Source organism: Heterocephalus glaber, unplaced genomic scaffold (assembly GCF_053883595.1).
Source record: "Heterocephalus glaber isolate CG9 unplaced genomic scaffold, H.glaber_assembly_v1.0 deba00001556, whole genome shotgun sequence".
NCBI classification, from domain to species: domain Eukaryota; kingdom Metazoa; phylum Chordata; class Mammalia; order Rodentia; family Bathyergidae; genus Heterocephalus; species Heterocephalus glaber.
Window position 1 is genome coordinate 4410144 of NW_028258347.1, and position 27060 is coordinate 4437203.

Below are 27060 nucleotides of genomic sequence, written 5' to 3' on the forward strand. Positions count from 1 at the left end.
TTGGAGGAACACTGACCCAGCCAGTGGGGGAAAAAGCAAGCTAGAATTTGGCCGCTTTAAAAAATAATCCTTACATATGTTATCCACATATCGATATGGGAAAGATAATACCAAGGATAACCAAAGCTGATATTTGCTGACTGTTTACCCTATGCTACGTGTGCTGTAAAATTAGAAACATACAATGTTAGCCTTACAAAATCCCTGCAAATGTCTCTGAGCTTCAAGATATGTGAGCCTATTAATTTCTCTTTGTATTTAAGCCATATTGAAATGGGGCTTTAACTCCTGACTGCCAAAAATACCCAAGCTAATCCACATCTTCTATGCCAGGCTCTGTAGATTTAAAATGAATTTCCCCCAAAAGCCCAGTGACTCACAGTAGGGGAAAAGGGTGTCAGACAAGAAATGTTATGATAAAATTCAAAACAAGGATCCTTCAAGGTGCTGCGGAAACCCTGGGCAGGGTTGGCTAGCCTTGGGAATGGGGGACCCTGAGCTAGTGGAGCAGCAATGAGGGACAGCTCAGGCGGGCAGGTGGGCTGGGTGCCCAGGAAGGGCCAGCCACGCAATGCACAGGTGCCTGAGGGCACGGGAACCTCGAACTCAATGACAGGGAGCCCCTCGGCCAGGCCGGCACCAGGGATGTTCTGGGTGGGCGGGATGCAGGGGCACGGTTTCTGTGCCCTGGCCACACATGGAAGAACTGCCCGGAGTCTCCAGCCTCCCCACAGCTGTGTGATCCTGAGCCACCCATCCTCCCAAGGACTCTGCTTCCTTGTCTGCAAAGAGGCGCTAATGATACTCAAGGCACAGCCAACTTCAGGTTGAACAATAGCGTGGTTAGTGTGTAGCACCTTATTGCGACTGTGAGTGTGATTGTGTCAGCGTGCTGATAACACAAAGGAAAGGGGAGCTAAGCCTACTCCTGAGACACTCTGCTCCAGCCCCGAGGACGGCAGCTCCAAGCCGTCACTTGCCGTCAGAGAAGAGGCCACGGCATGAGAAACAGCTTCTGAAACTCCAACTGGGAAACAGAAGGCCAGGACCTCGAGACGCACGCAGGGCCGGAGGCTCAGCCGAGCTCACAGTGCACAGTGCTGCTCAGGAATTGGCGGGGACCCATCAGGGCCAGACTGGTACCGGCGTCCGCTTCTGTGGAAGGTGACCAGAGGGTGGGCTGGGAAGAAGCAGGTGGCTGTGGAAAACAGGATGACGCGGAGGACGAGGAGGTAGATGCGAGAGATGTCTGGAGCGGAACTGCCAGGGTTCCAGGAGCGCGTGCACGCTTCCGCCTTCGGGGTGTCCCGCTGCGCCTTCTGCAGGATCGGAATGAGGAGGAGGAGCTGCGTCACGCTTTCCCGTTCTCGCCGTCCTCAGTGCAGACCGGCAGTGAGTCATCCCCGCCCTGCAATCTGTCGGGCTCATGGAGACTTAGCTGTCAGCACACTGGCCAGTGTCCTGCGGAGTCTAAGCTTTTCTCTCTGCTCAAGTGCAGTGCTCAGATGAGCAGCCCGGGCGCTGCTACAGGAGAGCTGTGGCCATCGGACCTGCTGAACAGGGGCTCTGAGGCTGGCCCCAGTCTGTGCTTAAACACAGACTCGGATCTCGGAGAACCACACAGAGCACGAGCGGTCTTGTAACACCCTGGCTCTCGCACCAGACAAAGCTGCCACATCTGCCAGAGCTGGCAGAGGAACTGGGCTCCCGGCAGGGTGCCGTGGGGCTTGGGAGGGGCAGCCCTGGCCCTCGCCAAGAGCAGATGTGCGATCCCACTGGGAGCGGGCAACTCTGTAACGTATCTGGCGATACTCTGGGTCTCCCCGCCAAGGGATCACAGAGCTGGGTGGCCATGGTATCTCTGCTGCAAAGCCACCTTAGGCTGGGCGACACGGAGCCCTCAGCCCCACAAGGAGAGAAACCAGGGACAGGAAGATGCATGAAAGGGAAAGTGTCTCTCGAATGTGCTCCTGCACATCGCGCCATGCCCTGTTCCCACAGGCAAGGCCACTTGGCCCCCAAGAGGTGACTCCAGTGCCTCCTCATGCCAGGTCAGTGGGTGAAATTCCAAGGGTCGGCAAGCCTTGGCCCCAGAGGCACCAGTTACACACTCAAGCAGCAGACGGATGCCCAGTTTTCCCCTGGCCTCTGCTGTGAAGCTCCGCGCTTCCTGGAGAGAGGAGGAGTCGTGTGCTCGTGGCTCTCGGGGAAGGAGGCCTGGTCCTACGGTGACCCCTCGGCCTCAGCTCCGGACTGCCCAGGAACTGGCTGCATGCATCCCTGGGTGGCCTGCATTGCCTCAAATTGCAGGAAACTCTTGCCTGTCCATTGTCAGAACAAGGCCCCATGTGCAGAGGCATTTTCTTTCTCATTGAATCATTTATTTCCTCATTCAATGAGCTCTTTATTTGAAGCATTGCTGAGTATATTTCATTCAAACTGTTCTTTCCCCGATAAAATGACAGCCATAGTCCGAAATCTCCTCCCACTAAAGACAAGAAGCTGTGCTGCACTCTCCGGCCAAACCCGCAGCCCTGACCATCCACCTTGCTCAGTTTCCCACAGTGCCCCTCTGCACTGACCCTCCCAGCCAATCATACTCGTGCCTGCTCACACAGGCGTCCATGGCAGGATCCAGCCAGGTAGCACTGCCCCCGGGTAGATGGAAGACTTCTCTTCCATTTGTTTTCTCCTGCTCTTCGCAGGAATTTAGTACACACAGCCAGGCAGAAAGGGCCCCATGACCTCACCTATCTGACCTCTGGGAATCCACCATGACTGCTGCTTCTCCACGGTCTCCACACAGCAAGACCCTTGGGATCTCAGGATGCACCAGGTTCTGACTCAGCAACTCTGGGCAGGTTTCCTAATCTGTGTAATCCTGGCTTGAAAAGATTAAACGAAAGAATGTGTGCAAAGTCAGAGCTGGTGCAGCATAGGTGGGCACCAAGATGAGGATGAAGATGGATTGCAGTGCACGGTGTCTGTCAGTCCCCTCCCGGGCCCCCTAAGATTCCCTTTTCATATTTGCACTTTCCTCCAAAGGCAACCTAGCAGCTGTCCAGAGCAAAACCCTAGGACCACTGGAGGCTCTGGAACCAAAGAAACCAAGAATGTTGGAAGCAGAGAAAGGACTCCTCTTGCATCAGTTGGATGGCTTTGGATCTTTTACATCTTCTGTCATCGTCAGCTTTGATGGTACTCATGCCAATGGGTGCCGTCATCAGTGCTACTGCTGGCTTCGCCACTTGAATGACAGCTACAAGTCCTGAGCCTCTGTGTGCAGACAGCAAATCGTGGGGCTTCTCGGCTTCCAAAATCAAGTGAGCCTGTGGCTTACCATAGTCTCTTCCTGTTAAATAGACAGAGAGGATGGATGTAGTTCTGCCTGCCTGGTAATCCGCCCCTCACTGCTTCTGTTCTCTGGAGAAGCCTAAAGAATACAGGACCTTACAGGACTCCTCACCAACCCACTCCACTTACCACACCATTCTGATAGATTAGAGAGTGGGAAGTAGCAGACACCACCCATGTCAGGTAGGACGAAAGAAGCGAAGAGCTACCTGGAAATGCAGAGATTTACTGTCTCGGCTAGGTCTCCCCAAATCCAGTAGCCTAGGTAGGGTACATGGGCTTCTCTCCGAGGTAACAGACAAGCTGTTGGTCCTGGCACCCTATGGGTTGAGAACTAATGACATCATTTGTTAGACCTTTTTGTTCTTCTGAGGCAATGTGTGACATATTTGGGTTACCATGCTTACCGATTTATTATGTAACCAAAAGGCTTCTAGTTTTAAGTAGAAATTGCAGTGAGGGAAGGGCCCAGTTTGCCCGAGTTACAGACCACTGGAACCCAGTGGAACCAAGTGTAGTTAGAGTACTCATACAAGACCAGGAAGTTGTTTGAAATCTCTCCTAAGTCCCTAAGAGAATCACAGCAGAGGTTTGGAAGAGCACCTGTATTCTTTCACAAACTATTCCCTTTTGGAGAGACAGTCGTGAATCCCAGTTAGCTCCTGGTAGAGGCCAATCGTGGAAAGCAAAGCGTCCACACAAATGGGGCCTCCGTCAAGGACTGCCTGCTGGTGTGGCAGCAGACAGGGCTGGCTGGGGCCGCACACTGCCGTTTTCAGCAGAAGTGTAACCAGGCAGGGCCCTGGAAGTATAAATGGTTGCAGCAGATGGTTTGGCATGCTCCTCCCCAGAACTGTGCCCACAGCACTGCTATCCCTGTTTGGCCTCCTGGGGAGTCTTTATGACAGATGGTAGAGAAGGAAAAAAGCAGTAAGCCTGTTTTAAAGATCATTCTTAGTGCACTGGCATCCGCGTGAGCCTTGGGAGTGGGCTTCCTCCAAGCAAGCAGACGCTTCCTGACATGTCTCTCTTTGCACAGTAGTTTGGGGTTAAAAACGATGGCACAGGCTGCAGTTCTGAAAAACAACCTTAATACTCAATGGGGGAAACTATGATTGTTCTGAGACCTCTGGAACTTGTTGGAAAGCACTAAAAGCCCCGACTGTCAACTATAAGTGGATAGGAAATAAAAAATCATACAACTAACGTGCATTTAGTACACTGTAACTTAAAATCTTAGAAACATTGAAAAGGAAAGTGGCTTCATGCAAAGGCAATCGCATCCTTGTCGTGTACCTTATGACATGGAGAGAGTGTCTTTCCTATGCCCCTCTGGACCATCGCACTCCGTCATCTTTAGATCGGCTTCCAAGGCCTTTGTCGTTTTCATTGCAGTATCACAAGACATCGGTGAGAGTTCCTTCAATGCAGTGTTTTGTTTTGTTTTGGTCAACGTCACTCACGGACCGTCATAACTCCTTTCTTCATTCATGTGAACACATTCGCCTGAGCGAGTTCCCTGGTGACAGGCAGGCCTTTCCTGAGCGGGGCAATTTCTCTATAACTCCACTGACATTTCCCTTGGATTCACTCCCAGAATGCACCCTTTTCGGTTCTTTGCCTCACTTCAATCTTGTGGACCTGTTCCATGCTATGATTACCATCTTTCTAAAAGCCATGTGGGCTTATTAGGAGACAAGGAACAAAGTGACACTTTGGCAGTCTGCGTGTGATCGGAGCCACAAGGCAGCAGTGGAGCTTGAGGGGCGTGTGTGGCACATCCATGGCCACTGTGTGCATGTGCCTGTGGGTGCTAATCCGTGACCGAGGAGCTGGCCGAGAGGGGGTGCATCCTGTCACTCCGCACAGCCACCATCTGTGGCAGCTGAAGCCGGAAGCACGCCGTGGAGGGACAGCTACTCCTGAACTGCCCGTGCCCCCTGTCACCCACGTGCACGGCCGGCCGGGAGAAGGCAGCTCGAGGTCCATGCAGGCGGATGGGCCACGGTACAGCCACACTGCCCGGACTCTGGGGGGAGACTCATGCAGACAGGGACAAGGAGGCTCTGGAGAGCGTCATGGCCATGTCTCCTCAGAACAGGCCCAGGCCAGGAGAACGCCCTGGAGGATCCCACCGAGGTCTCGACAGACGGAGATGGCCTGGGACGCCCAGCCTGCATGGCCAGTCAGCCGTGTCCCGCGCCCTAAGGCTCGAGTGGCCACTTGTGACCACTGTTTTCCAGGACAAAGGTGTCCTCTGCTGACCCAGTGACACAGTCCGCTCTCCCCACGGCTGGCAGGACTGCCCCGCTCTGGGTGTGATGATCGGAGGAAACCAACACCAAACCCCGGAGACCCAGCCGGCTGTGGCGCAGAACTCTCACCATGTCACCATGGAGACAGTGACGCGACAGCATGAAGCAGACACCCCTGGACATGGGCTGTCTCCCCTCGCACGGCGATGCTGCTGCTAAAATAACACCCACACCTTCCCTGGGCCGGAGCCTTCCGCACCATGCACCTTGAGAAGAAACCGCCTTCCATCAGAAGTGACCTGATGCTCACGAGCTCTGTCCTCACCGTGTGCTCCTCACCTACTTACACAGCCCTGGCAGTGCAGACCCCGAGCTTGGTCACCTGAGTCTGGAAACAGGGGGCACAAGTGGGCATGACACCTTGTCACCCACTGGCAAAGCCTTCCTTCCTGTCTCCGAACCCTGGGCTGTGCTGGTTAGAAAACTTCGCCCTCAGGGGAAACGTTCCTGTACTGGGTCTCTGCCCCATGGTGCTGGCTGAGCTGGGATGGGCTCTGACCACGTGGGCTTCTTACTCACGCGACAGACAGGAAGGGGACAACGGCCAGTGTGTCCAGGTGACACTCCAGGTCAGGACTCTTCCTGCCGAGGGACAGGTAATGCACCTGTGGCCCCGAGGCCCTATGGTCTTGACCACAGTGGCTGTGGTTGTGGTGCGGATGCAGCCTCAGTCGACATGACACTGAATGACAGCGCCGTGACTCCCAGGGGGCTCAGGCGTGGACCCGGGAATGAAAGGGCCTGAGTCACCCTCGCTTTGCCCCTGTGACTACAGGGAGGCTGGCTCTTCGGCTTCTCCATTCCTGCCTGGGCTGGGGAGACAGGGATCCCTGGCCTGGAAGGATCGGAGAATCTTCTATTCTTTACCTGTTTTTTGTTTCTCTGTCCTGAGACTTGAGGAAGGACTGGGCATTGTGCATGGATGTGTCAGCCCTTCTGGAGTTGCTCTCTTCTTAGCCAGTCCCACAACTAGATGCCTCTCCACAAGAACTCTGTTCTGCTCCAGTCTCTCCTCCAGGGACTTTTCAAGGAGGGCAGAATTTCCAAGAGCAAGTAGTTGTAACAGTAAGGAAATCAGATTTGTAAGCTGGCTGTCTGCAGCTGGAAATAACCTTAAATATTTCTGCAATATCAGAGAAACCATGCAATATTTGAGCTGGTGTGTCTGTGTTGTTTCACTTAACTTTATGCTCTCAAGTTACAACCATTTACCTACAAATGCCTCAAGTTTATTCTTCTTTATGGCACAGTACTACTCCATTGTGTATAAATACACATTTTCTTTATGCAGTCATCTGTCGATGGACCTATAGTTCACTTCTAAGATTTAGCTATTATAAGTTGTACTGCTATAAACATAGGTGTTCGTGTATCACTGTAATGTGATGTCTTTTAACTCTTCCCTAGAAAGAGGTATAGTTGAGTTGAATAGATATTCTAATTTTAGTTTTTTGAGGAATCTCCACATGGTTTCCACAATGATTGTACTAGTTTACATTCCCACCAACAATGTAGGCAGCTTCCTTTCACCCATAGCCTCACCAGCTTCTGTTATTGATTTCTCTGTGATAGCCATTCTTTCTGGAAAGACGACCTCTCAGTGTTGTTTAATTTGCATTTCTCTAAGAGCCAGAGATGTTGAACTTTTTTCCTATATTTATTGACAGTTTGTACTTCTTCTGAGAAGTTTCTGTTCACTTGACTTACCCAGTTTTTAGTAGTTTTTTATTTTGGGGGGGTCTAATGATTTGAGTTCTTTATATATTCTAGATATTAATCCTCTGTTGTAGAAATAATGGCATAAATTTTTCCCATTCTGTAAATTGTCACTTTACTCTGTTGGTTGTTTCTTTTGCTGTACAGAAGATTTTTTTTTATTCATTAAGTTTATCGGTATGTTTTAGGTATACATTTACATTCCTTATTGGGATCTTGTAGCATTTCATAAGTGTTTTGGTTCTTATTTTCCCCCTTCCCCTGGCCTCCCTTCACCCCCTCCATCCCTCCCTATTTACAAAGACTTTGTTTCCATTTCTTCCTTTTCTCATATTTATTCCATTCCCTTCTTTCCTTTTCCCTCTCCCTCCCACTTCCCCTACCCCTTTGGGCCTTTTTCTTCCTATTTCAAATTATCAATTATTCATTTTTAATCATTTTAATCCTTATTTACACTTTCAGTTTCTCACACCAGAGAAACTATTCGGTATTTACACATGTGTGTGCTATTTATTTTCCTTAACAGTATGGCCTCCATATGCATCCATTTAGCTATAAATGTCTCTAGTTTCTTGTTCTTTATGGCTGAGTAGTACTCCATTTCATAAAAAAAAAAAACACATCTTCTTTATCCAGTTTCCAGTTGATGGGCATTTGGGCTGTTTCCAAGCTTTAGCTATTACAAACTGTGCCACTATGCACATGGGTGCACATATATCTCTGTGGTTTGATCCTTTTAATTCTTTTGGGAAGATACCCAGCAGAGGGATAGCTGGGTCAAGTGGGGCTTCCAATCTTAGTTCTTTGAGGTATCCCCATACTGATTGTTTTCTCTGGTACAGTGAAATACACTGTTGGGATTCAATTGGAATTGCATTGAATCTATATAACAGTTTTGAAAGTATGGGCATTTTCATTACATTGGTTCCTCCTACCCAGGAACAAGGGATGTTTTTCCATTTTCTTATATCCTCTTAAATCTCTTTTTCAGAGTGCTATAGTTTTCAGTGTAGTGGTCTTTTGCTTCCTTTGTTAGATTGATTCCTATATATTTCATTTTTTTTGGATATTATAAAAGGAATTGTTTCCCTAATTTTTCTCTCAATGAGTCTGTTGTTTGTGTACAAGAAGGCTATTGCTTTTTGAGTGTTGACCTTATATCCAGCTACTCTACTGAATCTGTCAATTAAGTTTAGAAGTCTTCTGGCAGAGTTTTTTGGGTCTTCTATGTAAAATATCATATCATCAGCAAATAATGACAGTTTAACTTCTTCCTTTCCTATCTTTATTCCTTTTATTTCTTTCTCTTTTCTAATTGCTGTGGCTAATGTTTCGAGAACTACATTGAACAAGAGTGGTGATAGTGGGCATCCTTGTCTTATTCCTGATTTTAGAGTGAAGGTTTTCAGTTTTTGACCATTTAGTGTGATGTTGGCTGTTGGTTTTTCATAGATAGCCTTAATCAGGTTGAGATAAAGATCTTCTATTCCAAATTTCTGTAGGGTTTTTTATCATGAATGGGTGTTGGATTTTGTCAAATGCTTTTTCTGCATCTATTGAGATGATCATGTGGTTTTTGTCCTTGACTCTGTTAATGTAGTGTATTACATTTATTGATTTACAAATGTTGAACCATCCTTGCATCCCTGAGATAAATCCGACTTGGTCAGGGTGTATGATCTTCTTCATGACCCTCTGTATTCTGTTTTCCAGTATCTTGTTGAGGATTTTTACATCTATGTTCATTAGGGAGATTGGCCTGTAGTTCTCTTTTTCGGTTGGGCTTTTCCCTGGTTTTGGAATCAAAGTAGCACTTGCTTCCAGGAATGAATTTGGAAGTATTGCTTCCCTTTCAATGTCCTTGATGAGTTTAAAGAATAATGGCAATAGTTCCTCTCTAAATGTCTTGTAGAATTCAGCAGTGAAGTCATCAGGACCTGGACTTTTCTTTGTTAGTAAATTTTTTATTACATTTTCAATTTCATTCATTGTAATTGGGGTGTTTAGAATTTCTATATCTTCTTCATTTAACTTTGGCAATTCATATATATCTAGGAATCTGTCCATTTCTTCTGTGTTTTCCATTTTATTAGAGTACAGGTTCTCAAAGTAGTTATTGATGATCCTCTGGATTTCTGCTGGGTCTGTTGTGACTTCACCTTTTTCATTCTTAATTGCATGGATTTGAGCCTTTTCTTTCCCTTTTTTGATAAGGTTGGTTAAAGGTTTATCAATTTTATTTATTCTTTTGAAAAACCAACTCTTTAATTCATTGATTGTTTTTATTTTTCTCTTAGTCTCCATAGCATTGATTTCTGTTCTCGTCTTTATAATTTCTTCTCCTGTACAAGCTTTGTGTTTGTTATGCTCTTCTTTTTCTAGGATCTTGAGGTTCTGTGTTAGGTTGTTTATTTGAATTCTCTCTGTATTCCTAACATGGGCATTCACTGCTATGAATTTTCCTCATAGAACTGCTTTCATTGTGTCCCATAGATTCCTATATGTTGTACTGGCATTATCATTTACTTGTAGAAACTGCCTAATTTCTTCTTTAATTTCCTCTGTGACCCATTGGTTTTTCAGGAGGATGTTATTCAATTTCCATGTGTTTGTTGGGGTTTTGTGGTTTCTTATGTTATTGATCTCCAATTTTATTGTACTGTGTTCTGATAACACACAGGGGATAACTTCAATTTTTTTACATTTACTTAGACCTGTCCTATGAGCTAGCATGTGGTCTATTTTGGAGAATGACCCATGTGCAGCTGAAAAGAATGTATATTTTGATTTTGTGGAGTGGAGCACTCTGTAAACATCTATTAAGTATAGCTTGGTTCAGTTCTAGAATTTCATTGTTAATTTTTTGTCTAGATGATCTGTCTATTTATGATAGTTGGGTATTGAGGCCCCCCCACTACAATTATATTAGTGCTTATTTGGTTTTTCATGTCCATTAATATTTCTTTTGTGTAGTTGGGGACATTCATATTTGGTGCATATATATTTATGATTGTCATCTCTTCCTCTTGGATTGTTCCTTTCACAAGGATGTAATGACCCTCTTTGTCTCTCTTAATTAGTTTTGTTTTGAAATCTACTTTGTCTGCAAATAAGATTACTACCCCTGCTTTTTTCTGGGTTCCTGTCACATGGAGAACTGTTTTCCATCCTTTTACTTTCAGTCTATGAATGTCTTTTTGAGTTAGATGTGTTTCTTATATACAGTATACTGTTGGATTTTGCTTGTTAATCCATTCTGCCGGTCTATTTCTTTTGATTGGTGAATTGAGGTCATTAACATTGATGGTTATAATTGATAGATATTGACTCATCCTTGTCGTGATATTTTACTTTTGTTGGCTCTTTTATTTTTTATTTTTCCCCCTTTCCCTTTAGTTTCTTGCCTTGCCTGGTGGCTTCCCTCTGTTGGGCCTCATGGAATTGTGACCTTCATTGTCCTTTTCTAGGATATTGTTTAGAATTGTTTGGAGTGCTGGTTTGGTGTTCATGAAACTTCTCAGGTGTTCTTTGTCGTGGAAATATCTAACTTCCCCATCGATTTTGAAAGAAAATTTTGCAGGATACAACAGTCTAGGTTGGAAGTTATTTTCTTTTAGGGTTTGAAATACTTGACTACAGGCTCTCCTTGACTTGAGGATTTGTGTTGAGAAGTCTGCCATGATTCTGATGGGCTTTCCTTTGTAGGTGATTTGTTTCTTTTCTCTAACTGCTTGTAGGATTTTGTTCTTCTGTTGGGTTTCTGGGATCTTGACTATTATATGTCTAAGTGTAGATTATTTGTCTAATTCTCCACCTCTGTCTGGGAAGGTTTCTGCTATTACTTCTGTGAACAATTTTTTTAATGTCAATTGTACTTTCTCTTGTTTTCTCGTGGACTCCTGTCAGTCTTATGTTATTCTTCTTTGCATCATCTAGCAGCTGCTGGATTGATTTCTCATGGACCCTTAGCATTTTTAAGAAATCTCTGTTTTCATGGTCCTTAACTGCAATCCTGTCTTCTATATCTGATATTCTATCTTCACATTCCCTTCATCTGCTGTGAATACTTTCAATGGAGTTTTTAATCTCCTGGATATCTATTTGAATCTGTTTCATGGATTCCATTTCTTTCTTATGCTGGGCATTCATGGCTTCCAGTGTGGTTTTGAACTCATCTATTTTTTAATCTGTTTCTGTTCTAGAGCCTCTAATCATGTCTTTCACTCTGCTCACCATCTCTGTAGTTATCTGAGAAATTATTTGTTTTGAATTTTTGTAGAGCCTCATTCATCTGTTTTGTTACTTCCTGTGCTATCGGTTTAGGGTGTCCAGGTGGTTGATTATCAGACTTTTCCACCTCATTTTCCCCCAGAATTTGCTTTTGGTGGGGTGGAAGTCTGCGTTTGTGCCTTGCTTAAATGTCTTCTCATTTTTGTTTTTGTACTGTCCTTAGTTTAATTCCTGGGTTGATACTTTGAAATTGCTTATTGTAAGTATCTTTGTTGCTTGTATTTAGAACTCTAATGGAATGATTGCTTCCAGATATAGCTGGTCTTTAGGTTTTGAGTCTCTAATAACTCTGAGGCTATCTCATTTTCATTATACCAGGAAGGACAACTGATTAGATCAATCACAACACCTTAGCCCAAGTGATACAATTAGGAACACCATAGCATCAAGCTCAGCTTAGAAAATGAAAATTGGTGGTAGTTATTAATCTATCACCTTTAACTGTATGAATTAAATCAAAATCAAGGACCAACCCAATATATGTTTATAGTGAATAAACTCTTCAATGTAGTAACTTTACCCTTCGGGGTGGAGAGTGTGAAGGAGTTGGGGAGGGAGGGATAGACAGGTAGAAGGATAGGGGAAGGTTAGCAGTGAGGTCAGAGGACACAGGAAGATCATGCAAACTCTAAGAAACTGTTGAAGACAAGAGGAAAAAACAGGATGAAACAACAAAGACAAGAACAGAACAACCTAACAGCAATTGGGAGGCTAGAAACTGTATTTCCTTTCCTTTAAAGCTAATGACAATTGTGAGAAAGAAAAAGAGAAGAAAAGAAAAATAAAGAAGAAATCCTAATTAGGGCCAGAACAGGAACAAAAAGGGAGATGAAGAACAATGTGGAACAGCAAGAGAGTGAGTGAGAGTGAGAAAGAAAGGAGAAAAGAAGGAAAAAAAGAGGATTAAAATAAAAATTTGAAAAGAGTAGAAAAAAATAAAAATTGAAAGTAGCAAAAAAGTTTTTTTAAATAACAACTAAAAAATAAAAATGAAGGGCGTCCTTCAGGGTATGTCTCTGCTGTCACAAAAAAAAACATGGGCAGCAGTGTACAGATATAAGTCAATGAGTCTCAGCAAGTCAGTAACAGACCCATGAGATTCAGGCTGATTTCTGGCTGCAAGTCCCAAATTGAGCTCCCTGTCCTCCTGCAGGGTTGAACTCTGCAAGTTTCTACTGCAGGTTCCAGCTGCCCTTTCCCTGAAGATAGTCCAGGTTCCAATGGGAGGTGATGATCCCTCTAACTTACCAAGCACGGTGGTCTGGTGTGCCTTTATGCAGAGATTCTCCTCACTTTTCCAGTGGGCTTCAGTTTTCATCAAGGAGCCTGAGTGAGGCCCTCTTTCTGTTGTTCACTTCTGCTCTATCTTCTGGAGCTCAGGACAATGGCCTGTATGACCCCCTGTGCCTCTGTAGTGTGGAACCAGGTAGTGGCCCAGCCAGGAGGTCAGAGGAGAGAGGGCGCTGCAGGCACCCACGCAGCTAAGCTGGTCACTGGTGGGTGGGGCAAGGGCAGGATGGAGTGGGGCTCCACGCAGCCCTAGTTTCTCATTCTTTATGGCTCAGTAGTACTCCATTTTTTAAAAAAAGAAAAATAAAAATAACCCACGTCTTCTTTATCCAATCTCCAGTTGATGGGCATTTGGGCTGTTTCTAAATTTTAGCTATTACAGACTATACCACTATAAACATGGATATACACATATCACTGTGGTATGATTCCTTTAATTCTTTTGGGAAGATACCCAGCAGGGGAATAGCTGGAACAAATGGGACCTCTAATCCTAGTTTTTTGAGGTGTCTCCATACTAATTTCAGTGGTTGCACCAGTCTGCACTCCCACTAACAGTGGGGAAATGTTCCTTTTTCTGCACAACCCTGCCAGCATTTGTTATTGGTTGATTTCTTGATAGCAGCTATTCTTTCTGGAGTAAGGTGGAATCTCAGCGTTAGTTAGAACTCTTGAAGACATTGGCATAGGAAAAGATTTCATGAATAAAACCTCAATTGCATGTGAACTACTTCAAAAAATCAGCAACTGGGATATCATCTTACTAAAAAACTTCCACACAGCAAGAGAAACCACGAACAGAGTGAAGAGAGTGGGGAAAATTTTCACCAGCTGTTCCTCAGACAAAGGTCTGCTTACTTTTTAGAATCTGTAAAGAACTGTGAAGAAGAGTTTTGATTCGATATGATCTCACTTATTGTTTCCTGATGTTATTTCCGTTGCAATTGGAGTTCTGTCCAGAAAGTGCCTGCCTATGCCTATGTCTTCAAGAGTTTTACCTATTTTATTTTCCAGCAGACTTTTTCTGTTTTAATATTTAAGTCTTTAACCCATCTTGATTTTATTTTAGTACATGATGAGGGACATGGGTCCAGTTTCAGTCCTCTGCATGTGGACAGTCAGTCTCCCCAGCACCGTTTGATAAAGAGGCTGACTTTCCTCCATTATCAGTATTTGGTCCCTTTGTCAAAGATCAGATGGCTGAAAGTGCCTGGGGCTGTTCCTACATCCTCTATTCTGTTCTGTTGGCCCAAGTGTCAGTATTTGTGTCAGTGCCATGCTGTTTTCATTACATAGCTTTGTAGTATAACTTGAAATCTGGGATTATGATGCCTCCTGCTTTGTTCTTATTTCCCAAGATTGCTTTTTGGTATTGTGGGTCTCTCCAAGTTTCATATGAATTTTAGGACCCTTTTTTTTCTAGTTCTGTGAAGAATGCTGTTGTTATTTTGATTGGGATTACATTAAATCTATATATCATTTTGAGTAGTATGGCCATTTTAACAATATTTTTCTGCCTATCCAAGGACATGAGATATATTTCCATTTTGGGATGTCATTCTCGATCTCCTATTTCAGAGTACTATTGTTTTTTCTAAGGAGGTCTTTTACTTTCTTTGTTAGGTTAATTCCTATGTAGTTAGTTGTTCTTGATACTATTGTAAATAGTATTGTTTTCCTAATTTCTTTCTTGGTAGGTTCACTATTAGTGAACAGGAATGCTATTTATTTTTTATCCTGCTGCCTTGCTGAATTTATTAGTTCTAGGGGTCTTTGGTGAAAATTTTTGAGTTCTCTATGTAAAGAATCATGTTGTCTGTGAGTAAGGATAATTTGCATTCTTTCCTTTTATATATATATCCCTTTTATTTCTTTCTCTTGTCTGATTGCTCTGGCTAAAGTTTTAAGTACTATATTGAACAAGAGTGATGATAATGGATATCATTGTCTTATTTCTGATTTTAGAGGAAAAGTATTCAGCTTTTCCCCATTGAATATGATGTTTGTAGTAAGTTGGTCATAAATAGCCTTCATCAGATTGAGATAAGGTCCTTCTATATCTATTTTCTTCAGGGTTTTTATCACAAATATTGAATTTTGTCAAAATCTTTTTCTACATCTATTGAGATAATCATGTGATTTTTGTCCTTGCTTTTGTTTATGGGATGTATTACATTTGTTGATTTGCATATATCAAACCATTCTTGCATCCTTGGCATGAAGTTTAGTTGGTCATGATCTATGACATTTTTAATGAATTGTTGTAATCTGTTTCCCAGTATCTTGTTGGGGATTTTTGGATCTATGTTCACTAAAATGATTGGTCTGTAGATATTTTTTTTTTAAGTTGAGTTCTTTTCTGCTTTTGAAATAAAGGTAGTAATAGTTTCCAGGAATGAGTTTAGAAGTACTACTTCCCTTTCAATTTCATTGAAGAGTTTGAGGAGTATTGGCATTAGAGTTTCCCTGAAGTTTTTATACAATTCAGTAGTGAATTCACTGGTTCTTGGGCTTTTTTTCAGTTGGTAGTTTTTTTTTTCATTACTACTGATTCAATTTCATTGCATTATTCAGGGTTTTTATATCTTCTTGGTTCAGCTTTGATATTTTATATGTCTCTTATACTCTATCCATTTCTTCTCTAGATACTCCAATTAATTGGAAAACATGTTTTTTAAATAGTTACTAACAATCTTCTGGATTTCAGCAGTGTCCATTGTGATGCTGCCTTTTGCATTTCCAATTGCGTTGATATGGGTTGTTTCTCTCTTTCATTTGGTAAGTTTGGCTAAGGGTTTGTTTATTTTGTTTATTCTTAAAAAGAACCTGCTTTTCAATTCATTGATTCTTTGTACTGTTTTTATTAATTTTCTTTCTTTATCTTTCCCCTCCTTGTACTAGCTTTGGATTTAGATTGTTCTTGTTTATCAAGAACCTTGTTTATGAGAACCTCGAAATGCATAATTGGATTGTTTATTTAAGCTCATTTTCTTTTTGCTTTTTTTGGTTCCAGGGATGGAACTCGGGTCCTTGGCTTGTGAGGCAGGCGGCAAAACCACTGAGCTAAATCCCCGGCCCTCATTTTATTTTTCTGACGTGGGCATTCACAACTATAAATTCCCTCTTAGGGCTGCTTTTATTAGGTCTCATAGATTCTGGTATGTTGTATTGGCATTATCATTTAATTCTAGGAACTATCTGATTCTTCCTTGATTTCTTCTACAACCCATTGATTAGTCAAGAGTGTATTGTTTAATTTCCATATGTTCACATAATTTCTTTTGCCATTGATTTCTAGTTTCACTGAATTATGATCTTCTGATATGCATGGGAAATTTTCAATTATTTTGTATTTAAGTATTTTTTATGGGCTAATTTCTGGTCTACATGTGCTGCTGAGAAGAATATATATATTGCTATTATTAGGTGAAACACTCTGTGGATTTCTATTAAGTCTATTAGTTTGAAAGTGTAAATTTTGATATTTCCTTGCTGATTTTTTTGTCCAGTTTATCTATTTATGATAGTGGGGCATTGAGGTCTCCCACTATAATTGTGTTGATTTTTACCTGATCTTTCATGTCCAGGAGAGTTTGTTTTATGAAGTTGGGTTGCCAGTGTTTGGTGCACACATATTTACAATTTATTTTCTTCCTGTTGAGTTGTTCCCTTTAACCAGTGTGTGTGTGTGTGTGTGTGTGTGTGTGTGTGTGTGTGTGTGTAATGACCTTCTTTGCCTCTTCTGATTAATTTTGGCTTGAAGTCCAGTTTGTATGAAAATGGGAGAGCTATTCCTGCTTGTTTGGGGGCCCCCATTACATACAGTATTGTTTTCTATCCTTTGAGTTTCAGTGTATGAAATGCATTTTGGATTAAATTTGTTTCTTGTATATAGCATACTGTTGGATTTTTTCTATCCAGTCTTCCAATCTGTATCTTTTGATAAGGGAGCTGAGACTATTCACACTGAGTGTTCCAACTGTAAGGTAGCAACTTATTCTTGTCATTGTATTCTGGTTGCTGATTCCCTTCTGCTTTACTGATCACCCTGCCTGATCTATTCATTCCATTGGACTTTGGGTCATTGTCTCTTTCTAGGATTTCCTTGAGACTTTTTTGGAGAGCTAGTTTAGTGGTCATGAGTTTCTTAAGGTGTTCTTTGTCGTGGAAAGACTATTCCTCCATGAATTCTGAAAGATACTTTTACAGGCTATGTCACTCTGGATTAGAAGATCTGTGGGGAGGAGGATCTTGAAATATTTGGCATCAAACTGTCCTGAACTTTAGGTTTGTGCTGAGAAGTCTGCTGTAGTTCTAATGGGTTCACCTTTATAAGTGATTTGTTGCTTTTTTTCTAACATCGTCTAAGATTCTTTCCTCGTGTAGGACTTCTGAGATTTTGACTTCCATGCTGTGGAGGAGTTCTTGTCTGATCATGAATATGTGGGGTTTTCATGCCATACTTACCTCTCTGCTGAATCCTTTGCCCACATTTGAAAAGTTTCCTGTTACTGTTTCTAAACAGGTTTTTATGCCACTTGTGCTGTCTTCTGGTTTTGCCCTAGTTCCAGTCAGTCTTAGAGTAGTCTCTCTGTGTTATCTGCTGGCTGTTGGATCCATGACCCTTGCTCTCTTGCTTTGATGTACCTCTGAGTGTGTGGTCACCCATGTTCGCCTGTCTTCTGGTTCTGACGCTCTGTCCTGACAATGGTCGCTTCTGCTGTCCATACTTTCAATAGAATTTTTTATCTCCTGGATTTCTGTTTTGTAAATTTTCATGAACTCTAAATCTTTGGTAAACTGGTCATTCATGTTTTGTATTATTTTGTTAGCTCAGCTATTCTTTCAGCTCCCTGATCATTTTGTTCATTGAGTCCATTATCTGTTTAGTTATATCATCTTTGAGCTTGCCAAGCACCTGTGATCTGTTTTATTTCCTCTTTTATCACTTCATACAATTCATCTATTCGGCTTTTGTTTTCCTCCCATTGATGCTCCAAGGATCAGCACTGGAGGTCTTACAAATTTCTGGAGCTGTTTTATTGCCTTGTTCTCATCCACTCTCTCCCTCCCTCTCTCTCTCCCTCCCTCCCTCCCTCTCTCTCCCTCTCTCTCTCTCTCTCTCTCCTGAGTGTGTGTGTGCATGTGCTGAACATTGAGGGTCAATTAAAGTGGAAAGAATTTCTTGCTCACATGGAGACCTATTTAGTATCTGCTTTCCAGCGATGCACCATTCACTGGCAAACTCTAGGCCTTTGCCTGTGTCTCAGGATCCGACTACTTCTGTTAGTTTGAGGTAGAAGGGCTTGCATAATTGGCCCGCTACCCGATTCTCTGGAAACAAACCACAGTAATGATGACACAGAGACAAAGCCGATATTGGCACACAGTAAGGGCCAATTAATAGTAATAACTCCGCCACTGGCAACAGTAAAGAACTTAATAATAATAATAGAGTCAAAGACAAATTGGATATTGACACACCATGAAAATAAAATAAAACCTACCACTGTACCACCTTTAACAATAGAAGAGATCTGCAATAATAATATAGACACAAAGACAAACCAAATATTGACATACAATAAATATTATATACATCAACTATACCACTATTAACAATATAAAAAACAATATTAAAAATAATCAGTAATGAAGACAATGAAATATCTAAAAATTAATAAATCTTAATAGTAACACTAATAAAGATGGAGGAGTGGGGAAGGGGAAAATGAAAGAAGCAAGCAAAATCTTAAAAATGAAGATGAGAAAGAGAAGAGAAAAGAATAAAAGATTCAATTAAAGAATAAAATAAAATTAATAGAATTAGATACAAATAATAGAAGACAACAAGAAGGAGAAGAAAAGAAACAAGAAACAAAGAGCTAAAGAAAAAAGAAAAAAACCTTTAAAAAAGCAGCAAAGAAAAACAAATGAGTCCATAAACTTCCTCTGTGAGTTTGAATGAGCAGCTTCTTTCCAAGGCCTGCAGTATTGGAATCCACCAGGTATGGGGAGGGATGTGGAGTCACTCCTGAGCCCTATTTTGTTCCCACATTCACCTTTTTGTATGTTGTGCCCCATCTTTCCTGCTGGGTGTAGTTGGTCAATGTTGTTCACCCTAGAGCTGTATTCACTCCAGCTGCTCCCAGTTTCCATGTCTCTCTGTGTGCCCCAAGGCACTGCTTTCTCTGCCTACCTTTACAACCTGTGGGTTTGTGAGGTGTATCCTCTGCTCCAGAGGCCTCTGTTCATACACCTCAGGCTGGGGTGACGTTCCAAGCCAAGGCATATCCTTGATCATGTTGGCAGATGGGAAAATCCAAAAGACCTCTGAACTCTGTGCTGGATGCAAGCAGCATGATGGAGTGGGGAGATCAAGCAGTCTTCTGGACTTAATGCCACCACTTTCAGAGCTAGGCCCCTCCAAATATCTCATGCAACTGGCCTGGCTTCTCACCACAAGGGGCAGAACCCCTGTGATCTTCCCAGCCTGTGCTTAAACTTCTCAGGGTGTCTGTGACAGCCCATGCCTTCTCCACAACTGTCCCTTGCAGCCATCTCCCAACTAGTCACTGTGGTAGGGTGACCCCAGAACCCTGAAGAGTAATTGTTCTGTGGCTCAGACTTAACAATTAACTCCTTCTTAAAATGGCTACCGATTAATCACTCTCAGATATCAGGCACTGCACTGGATTTCTTCTCCAATTCTAGCTTGCTATGTGGAAGAAGTTACTTTAAACTTACAGTAACCATGGGCCTTTCTTGGGACAAGTGCTGCCAGTCCAGTTTTTGGTGTCTCCCCGAGACTGCCACCCTCTTGCTGGCTTCCCTTGTGTCTGCAGAGACCAATCTCTCTCCCTGGGAGCTGAGTTCAGTGTTCCTTCTGGCTTCTTTCTTTTCTCTGCGTGGTTTTCAGTTTCTCTAGTTTCTTGGTGATTTCTAGTTTTCCTCTCAGCTCTTTCTTAATTTCTGGAGCTTTTCTTCTTTTTATCTTCACTAAGTGATTTCTCAGGTATCACAAGTCCAGGTCCTGGAGAGACTGTGAATGCTGCTGGAGGCTATGCTGCCATTTGAGCCATTCCAGTCATTACAAATTAAATATTATATGCTTACCTTAGATAAAAACCAGATAACCAGAGATGTTAAGTAGTTTACTATTGCTCCCAGAAATAAGTAAGCTGCAAAATCAGAGTTTAAAGAGATCTCTTTGATTTCCAAGCCCCTGCACGGTATGCTAGCAACCAGCAAATGGAACTGAAATACACCATGATGGATTGATGGATTGTCTACCTATCTGCCTCTCCCATGATGAGATAATTCTGAGCAGCAGAAACTCCAGAAAGAGGAGGGAGAGAGAGAGAGAGAGAAAGAGAGAGAGAGAGAGCGCTGGCCATATTTTCTAATTCCTGCTTCCTCACCAGAGATGCACTTCCCTGGCTTTACCCATGATGATGATCCAGTGAGACCAACACAGCCTGCTGATGGTCTGACAGGGAAAGATGATAATGTGGAGTTCTAGGGTGATGGAACCAGAGCAGGAATGCTCTCGTGGTCACTCAGCCATCAGCTTCACCAAGCCATATCCTTTCTGACCTCCTTTCCACACTGCTCCCAACAGTAGGATTTCTCCTGAAGAAATTCTAGAACCATCTTGGTCCAGGGGAACCCATGCTATGTACAATCTAGCTGATGTTCCACAATCTTCTTATCTATCTTTGGCTGGCTTTTAAAGTTCCTCCTCTGTAGACACCATTGTTTCTCAGTCTCCTCAAATTCCTCCCTACAGAACAAATTGAGGAAAAATTGTCCAAAGTGTTTTTCACTTGTCATCCTCAGACTATCTCTGTCTCAGTGTTAAAGGATTTGTTTTGTAAGTCCAGAATATTTACTTTAGGAAATAAGGTGGCAAGTGAGGCCCATGCAAGACAACTGCAATGATCTAACCGGCTTTAGTTTCTAGATCTCAGAGCTCACTTCTGGTCATCTGGCTTACACGTGGAAGAAAGTAAACAACTGAGCTGGCTGAGAACACAAGAGCCATCTGGTCACCCGGCACATTTTGCTCGAGTGCCTACTGTGCACCAGGAACTGAAACTAAGGTTGAAGATGATGGTTTGGCTGGGCTCAGTACAAGAAAGGCTTTTTAAAAAAAAAGAAAGAAAAAGAAAGGCTTTTTCTAGTTGCTTGACTCTTGGACAATGAAGCAGGATACTGTGAAAACCCACAAATACTCCATTTGTGATCCAGACGCTCCACAGCCACATCAGATACTATAAAAGGTTTCATTTTTTTTCTCTTTGCTAAAGAGATTTCACCAATCGAGTTCACTGAAATTCAGTGCTCCTATGGGATGACCATGGGTCTTTGTTCAGTGTTCATTTTCTTTTCTTTTTCTTTCTTTTTTGGTACCAGGGATGGAGCTCGGGTCCTTGCGCTTGCGCAGCAGGCGGCGAAACCGCTGAGCTAAATCCCCGGCCCGTATTCATTTTCTATGGAGCACTCTCTCTTTCTTCCAAAGATGTCCCCACTAGCCGGGTCCCCTCCTAAACGGCATTCTCCTGTCCTAAGAGTCCTTGGGCCAGGCAGCTGGGCAGTTCCACAGAGCATTTCCACTCAGTTCCCCTGCTGTCTGCCCCAAATTAAAGGATTTAATCAAACTCATTCTGAGTTACAACTACGCACTCCCCCTTCCTGACACCCACATTTCTGCCAATAGCGCCACTTTCTTCTTTTGGTAATTTTGACCCAAAATCTTGCAGTTCCCCCTGAAACGCCATGGCTCTCAGGCTTTAGATGGAATCATCACATCATGTGTGCCCAACATTCCTAATACTCTCTGATCTGCTTAAGAGAAAACCCACCCTCCCTTGGTGGTTCAGGCCTATTTTGTGCTTCTATTCTATTCCTCAGACCATCTAAGCAGTCGGAGAGAGGACCTCTAATCCTTGTTTTCTTTTCCATTTTCCCAAATAAACACGTGTTCTTTAGGTTTAGCTGCCCATTAGTTCAATCTTTATCAAGATGTAAATGGATCGGGACCATATTATCTACAACTACTATGAGCACAAATCCTTAATTTCTCTTTCAGGTAGCACAAAATATTCAGTAGAGTTGGGTATAGTGGTACACACATGTAATCTCAGCTACTGAGGCGGGAGAATCATAGATCTGAGGCCAATCTGAGCAACTTAGAGAGACTCTGTCTCAAAACAAAACATATTTTTAGAAGGTCTGGTGTGAGGCTCCATGATAGAGCACTTACCTAGTATGAATAATGGCCTGGGTTCAACCCTCACCATTGCAATAAAAGAAAAAAAATTTCAGTAGATAATTTATAGGATTGAAAAAGGGAAGCACATCTCTAAAATACGTGGGTTATTTACAATTCAGGAAATCTCCAGCCAGGTGAGTCCTATTTCATTGTTTCTTCTTTTGACATGGCAGGTCCAGTTCCATCCCATCTCTGGCAGCCTTCACCTGTGAGATCGCTTTAGGAGCTGTGGCTCTCCAGATGGGTGACAGCCTCATCTGCATGGAAATCCCCACCTCCAGGATTCCAGGCACACTGACTTGTTGTTCATTGCAATCCGTTTCCCTGCACAGTTCAGTGGCAGCTCCACATTTTACAGAGCTCTAAGTTCCCTAAGGAGAAGGACCTTGCTTTCAAGTGAGCATCTAAATTCTTAGGCCCTAGCAAAGAGTACTGCATCTAGTAAGTTTATCAAATAAAGAAAGCTCCACCTTTTGTTCTCTAAGGATGTGGCTGAAAGAATGCAAAGATAAACTACAGACTGGAGGAAAATAGTGGCACTTCATCACTGAAAACATGCTAGCAAATAAGCACATGAAAATATTCAACAGCACAGGGTGAAACATGATGTACTCTACACACCCATGGAAGGCCTCGCCCCTCACCACGCCATACGTTGCTAAGAATGTGGGCCAACTGGAACTCTTGCACATTCCCGGTAGAAATGTACAATGGTCGATAACTCTGGAAAATGGGATTTGGCTCAGCCAGGCCACTCCTAGGAATCCATGTAAAAGAAAGGGAAGTGTACCTCCTCACAAAGACTTATGCATGTGTATTCACTCACGGCAGCTGCCTTGTAATAATCCAATATGAAGTGATCTAAACACCTCCCAGCTAGTAAACAGATAAACAATTTGTGCTGTAGTCTATGTGGAGTACTATTCAGCAATAAAAAGGAAAAAACCACCAATACATGTAAGTAAATTCTGAAATAATTCTGCTGAGTGAAAGAAACCGAACATAAAAAGAACATAATGTGTGGTCCCACTATAGAAACTAGAAAATATAGACTAATCTACAGTGACAGGCAGCAGGTAAGAGTTTGCCTAAAAACTGAAAGAGCTAAAAGGATGGGTTACAAAGGGTTACAAGGAAATTTTGGAGGTTTCAGTGTCTTGGTTGTAGTAATGATTTCATGAGTCCTTACATATATCCAACTTTATCAAATTTTCACTTTAAAAACATGCAGTTCTTTCAATGCCAGTTATATCTAAATATAGCCATGAAACTAACAGAATGTAGCATAAGACCATGATGAAAATGAAAGAGACACCCAATTATTCAGTCACTGGTTTGACCACATTTATTAGCCATATATTCTGGGCACTATCGGAGGCTCAAGGAGCATAATGCAGTGAAGGTGAAGGTGAAGCTAAAGGTGAAGCTGAAGGAGAAGGAGAAGCTGAAGGAGAAGGAGAAGCTGAAGGAGAAGGTGAAGGAGAAGCTGAAGGTGAGGGAGAAGCTGAAGATGAAGGTGAAGGAGAAGCTGAAGGAGAAGGTGAAGGTGAAGGTGAAGGTGAAGGAAAAGGTGAAGGTGAAGGAGAAACTGAAGGAGAAGGAGAAGGAGAAGCTGAAGGAGAAGAAGGAGAAGCTGAAGGAGAAGAAGGAGAAGCTGAAGGAGGAGAAGCTGAAGGAGAAGGTGAAGGAGAAGGTGAAGATGAAGGTGAAGGTGAAAGTGAAGGAGAAGGTGAAGCTGAAGGAGAAGCTGAAAGAGAAGCTGAAGGAGAAGGTGAAGGTGAAGGTGAAGCTGAAGGAGAAGGAGAAGGTGAAGGAAAAGGTGAAGGAGAAGCTGAAGGTGAGGGAGAAGCTGAAGATGAAGGTGAAGCTGAAGGAGAAGGTCCCATGGAGACCAAGTCTCGCGGAGAGTGGGGAGGACACACTGCACAGAGGCAAACAGCTTCTCTCTCATTCCCAGAGGAGAAGAGTGGAGGAGAGAGCTGGAATGCTCGGGAGAGGCTGCTGTTTAGGTCAGATGATTGGCAAGACTGGGTGGAGGCCAGGGCAGAAGCAACCCCTGGTCCTAATGTTAACCCTTTCCTTTCAGAGTCTTCCTGATATCCTTTTGTGAACATCTGGGAGGTCAGAATAGTGCTCTGGATAGTAACTGTGAATTCTTTGATCCTTTATGTAATTCACCTCCTGTGTCTTAAGAAAGATTTGGGAGGTTGGCTGGTGGCAGGGGTGCGCTACAGAGAGTTAAGCAGCATGTATATAAATTAAAGGCCTGTGAGATTTCTGAAAGCCAAACGCCAATTAGGAAACCAGTTTCCAATTAGAATCATCTCCCATAATTACCGCTTTGAAGGGAATTATCTTCCCCATCCCAGAGCCACGGCACCCTTTCATTTTGCAGCGGGCCCTAAGTACCCTGGTATTTACCTTCTCTTGCTGATGCTGAAATCCGTGCCTTCATGGCGGCTGATGATGAGCCATCGCTGTTTGCATTCTGGGTCTTCGCCATCTAGTGGGTGCTGAGCACCAACTCCAGCCAGACCAATCCTGAACCTGAGGAACTGTGGTCCCCTAGGGGGGAAGCCACGCCAACCTGAGAAGGGAAACTGCAAGACGTGAAGCCAGAGCACGAGGGGCTGAGGTCCCCAGGGCCTTCTGTGATCCGGCACTTTTCCCCCCTGAGTGGCCTGCATCTTCTCCTTCGGAATTTTCTAGACTATGCCAAATCCTCTATTGCAAAGCCTTGATAACGTTGTGAAGTATTTCAGGTACCAAAAGGTTTAAGTGATGTACAAACTCAGTGTCAGGAATGAAACTTGCTCTGCAGGTGCTGTCTCCTGTGGCCTGACTCTCTCCTCCCTCCTAGCCATGTCCCCTCTGAAAGCAGGAATGCCCATCCTGGATCCGATCCTACTCACCCCAGGCACTTGCTTCTGTTTTTACCACCTAGGTGGACATCCGTACTACGTGTGTGTACACTGTTGCTTGTGTGTTTTAAACTTCATATAGATGGCATTCTATGCTAGAAGCTGGATTTCCTACAGATAGATGTGTGAGGTTCATCCTGGTGACACGTATGACACTAGCTGGGGTACTTCTCTGTTTCTATCTTTCCATCCTGCGGACATCCATCACTTATTTCTGCTATGCTTGAAATTAATTACGCTGCTAATTATGCTAATTATGCTGCTTCAACAATGCTGCTACAGTCATTCCTGCATAAGACACCCCAAGTGCTCCTGGGGGTTATTGGAAGTGGAATTGTTGGATCATCATATAGGCAGAACTTCCATTACCCAGATGTTACCAAACAGCGTCTGCCGTGATGGCAGCAATGCAAATTCCACAGCCACCTGTGCATAACGACTTCCCGTATTCTTGCTGATTCCTGCTGTGGGCATCCATGGAAATGTTTCCGAGTGGAAGGAAGAGTGAGAAATGCCGTTACAATATGGCTCGAGTTTACAGTTCTCTTGTTGCCAGGGGTCTCAGTCTTGTTCTGTTTTTTGCTACCAGGGATGGAATTCGGAATCCCCTTTCCAGACAGGGGTATCTGAGCTACATCTGGCCCCTGAGCATCTTTTTATGTTTCATGGACATTTGATGTTTTCATCTATGAATAAGTTTTGCTGATTTCCTCAAAAGCACCTTCAATCAGAATAATTCACTTTATCATCTCCAATTTTAAATTCATTAAAGCTTTGCTAGAATACATTTGAACCTCTTTTTGGGGAAGGGCGGGTACCGGGGATCAAACATGGGACCTTGTGCTGAAGAGGCAAGCAGTGGCACCACTGAGCTAAATCCCTGGCCCTGAACCTCTTGAAATCTTAGAACACATACATCAGATTCCCCATACCAACTTTGGTCCCAACCACTCAGTTTCTTCTTTGTAATAGATTTTTCTTCAATTTTGAAAACTGGCAGCAATGCATTGCTTTTTTGTTTCCTTAATTCTGGATGTGCTTCGAGGATGAGGGATAGAGTAGGTACAAAAAGAATTTAGGATCTTAGGGCAATTTTTGAAGAGCTACAGAGATGAGAACCAATCCAGAGCCCTTTTGCGGTTGAGCCAAGAGGCAATGTCAGTGCTTGCTTACAGAAAGACTTGGCAGTGGAAGGTGTCAGAGCAGTGGGGTCCTAGCTAGGATGCTTTCGGGGACAGCTGTGCCAGAGCCCCTGGCTGGAGTGACAAACAGCGGTCCTGGCATGGGTCACGATGAGAGGCCACCCACCCACGAGGCCCCCACGGTCTGCTGGGCCATGCACACTGCTCGTCCTGCATTGCTGTAGATGCCCCCATGGAGGACACGGACTGTTTCTTGTTTCTTTACTTGTGCTTATGAAGTGTTGACTGCCTGGGGATTGCGGTGCAGCTAGCCCACGGGATTTCTCAACACACCGCAGGGGCGGTGAGGCCGCGGTGCAGGTGAGGATCCTGAACCTCGTGGTGGGACAGCCAGCCACAGAGCGCTGCTGTCCTCCATCCCCACCAGGACCCTGAGAGACAGAAGTCACTTTTAGGAAGCCACCTGCTGGCTTTGCTGCAGAAATGGGTAAAGCCCAGATTTAGGTGATTGCTGAGTAGTTTTTGTTTCTGAAAAAAACTCAACAAGCTAGGTCTAGGATCTCAGCCTTTCAGACGGCTGCCGAGTGAGCAGCCCCAAGGTCCTCTTCAAGCTCCCTGAGCACCCCCTGCCCCGGGGCCCCCCTCTCTGAGCCGAGAGCCATCTGACGAGCCCATGGTTCGCCTGCCTGCACAGGCAACCGGTCCTCTGCCCTGAGAGGAAGCTTCTCTTGGGGAACCTCTGGGTCTTTCACCAGGAC

General features: G+C 43.7%; 1 protein-coding gene across 1 annotated transcript in view; it reads left to right on the forward strand.

Annotated features, from left to right (window-relative positions):
• Positions 1 to 1245: 1245 nt before the first annotated feature.
• Positions 1246 to 27060, forward strand: part of LOC147824048 (uncharacterized) — a 28962-nt gene continuing 3147 nt past the window's right edge. Inside the window, exons 1-4 of the mRNA XM_087190833.1 lie at positions 1246 to 1392; positions 5240 to 5361; positions 5451 to 5539; positions 23592 to 24276. Of these exons, the coding sequence (XP_087046959.1) occupies positions 1246 to 1392; positions 5240 to 5361; positions 5451 to 5539; positions 23592 to 24276 (1043 nt within the window). The remainder of the gene's footprint in view (positions 1393 to 5239; positions 5362 to 5450; positions 5540 to 23591; positions 24277 to 27060) is intronic.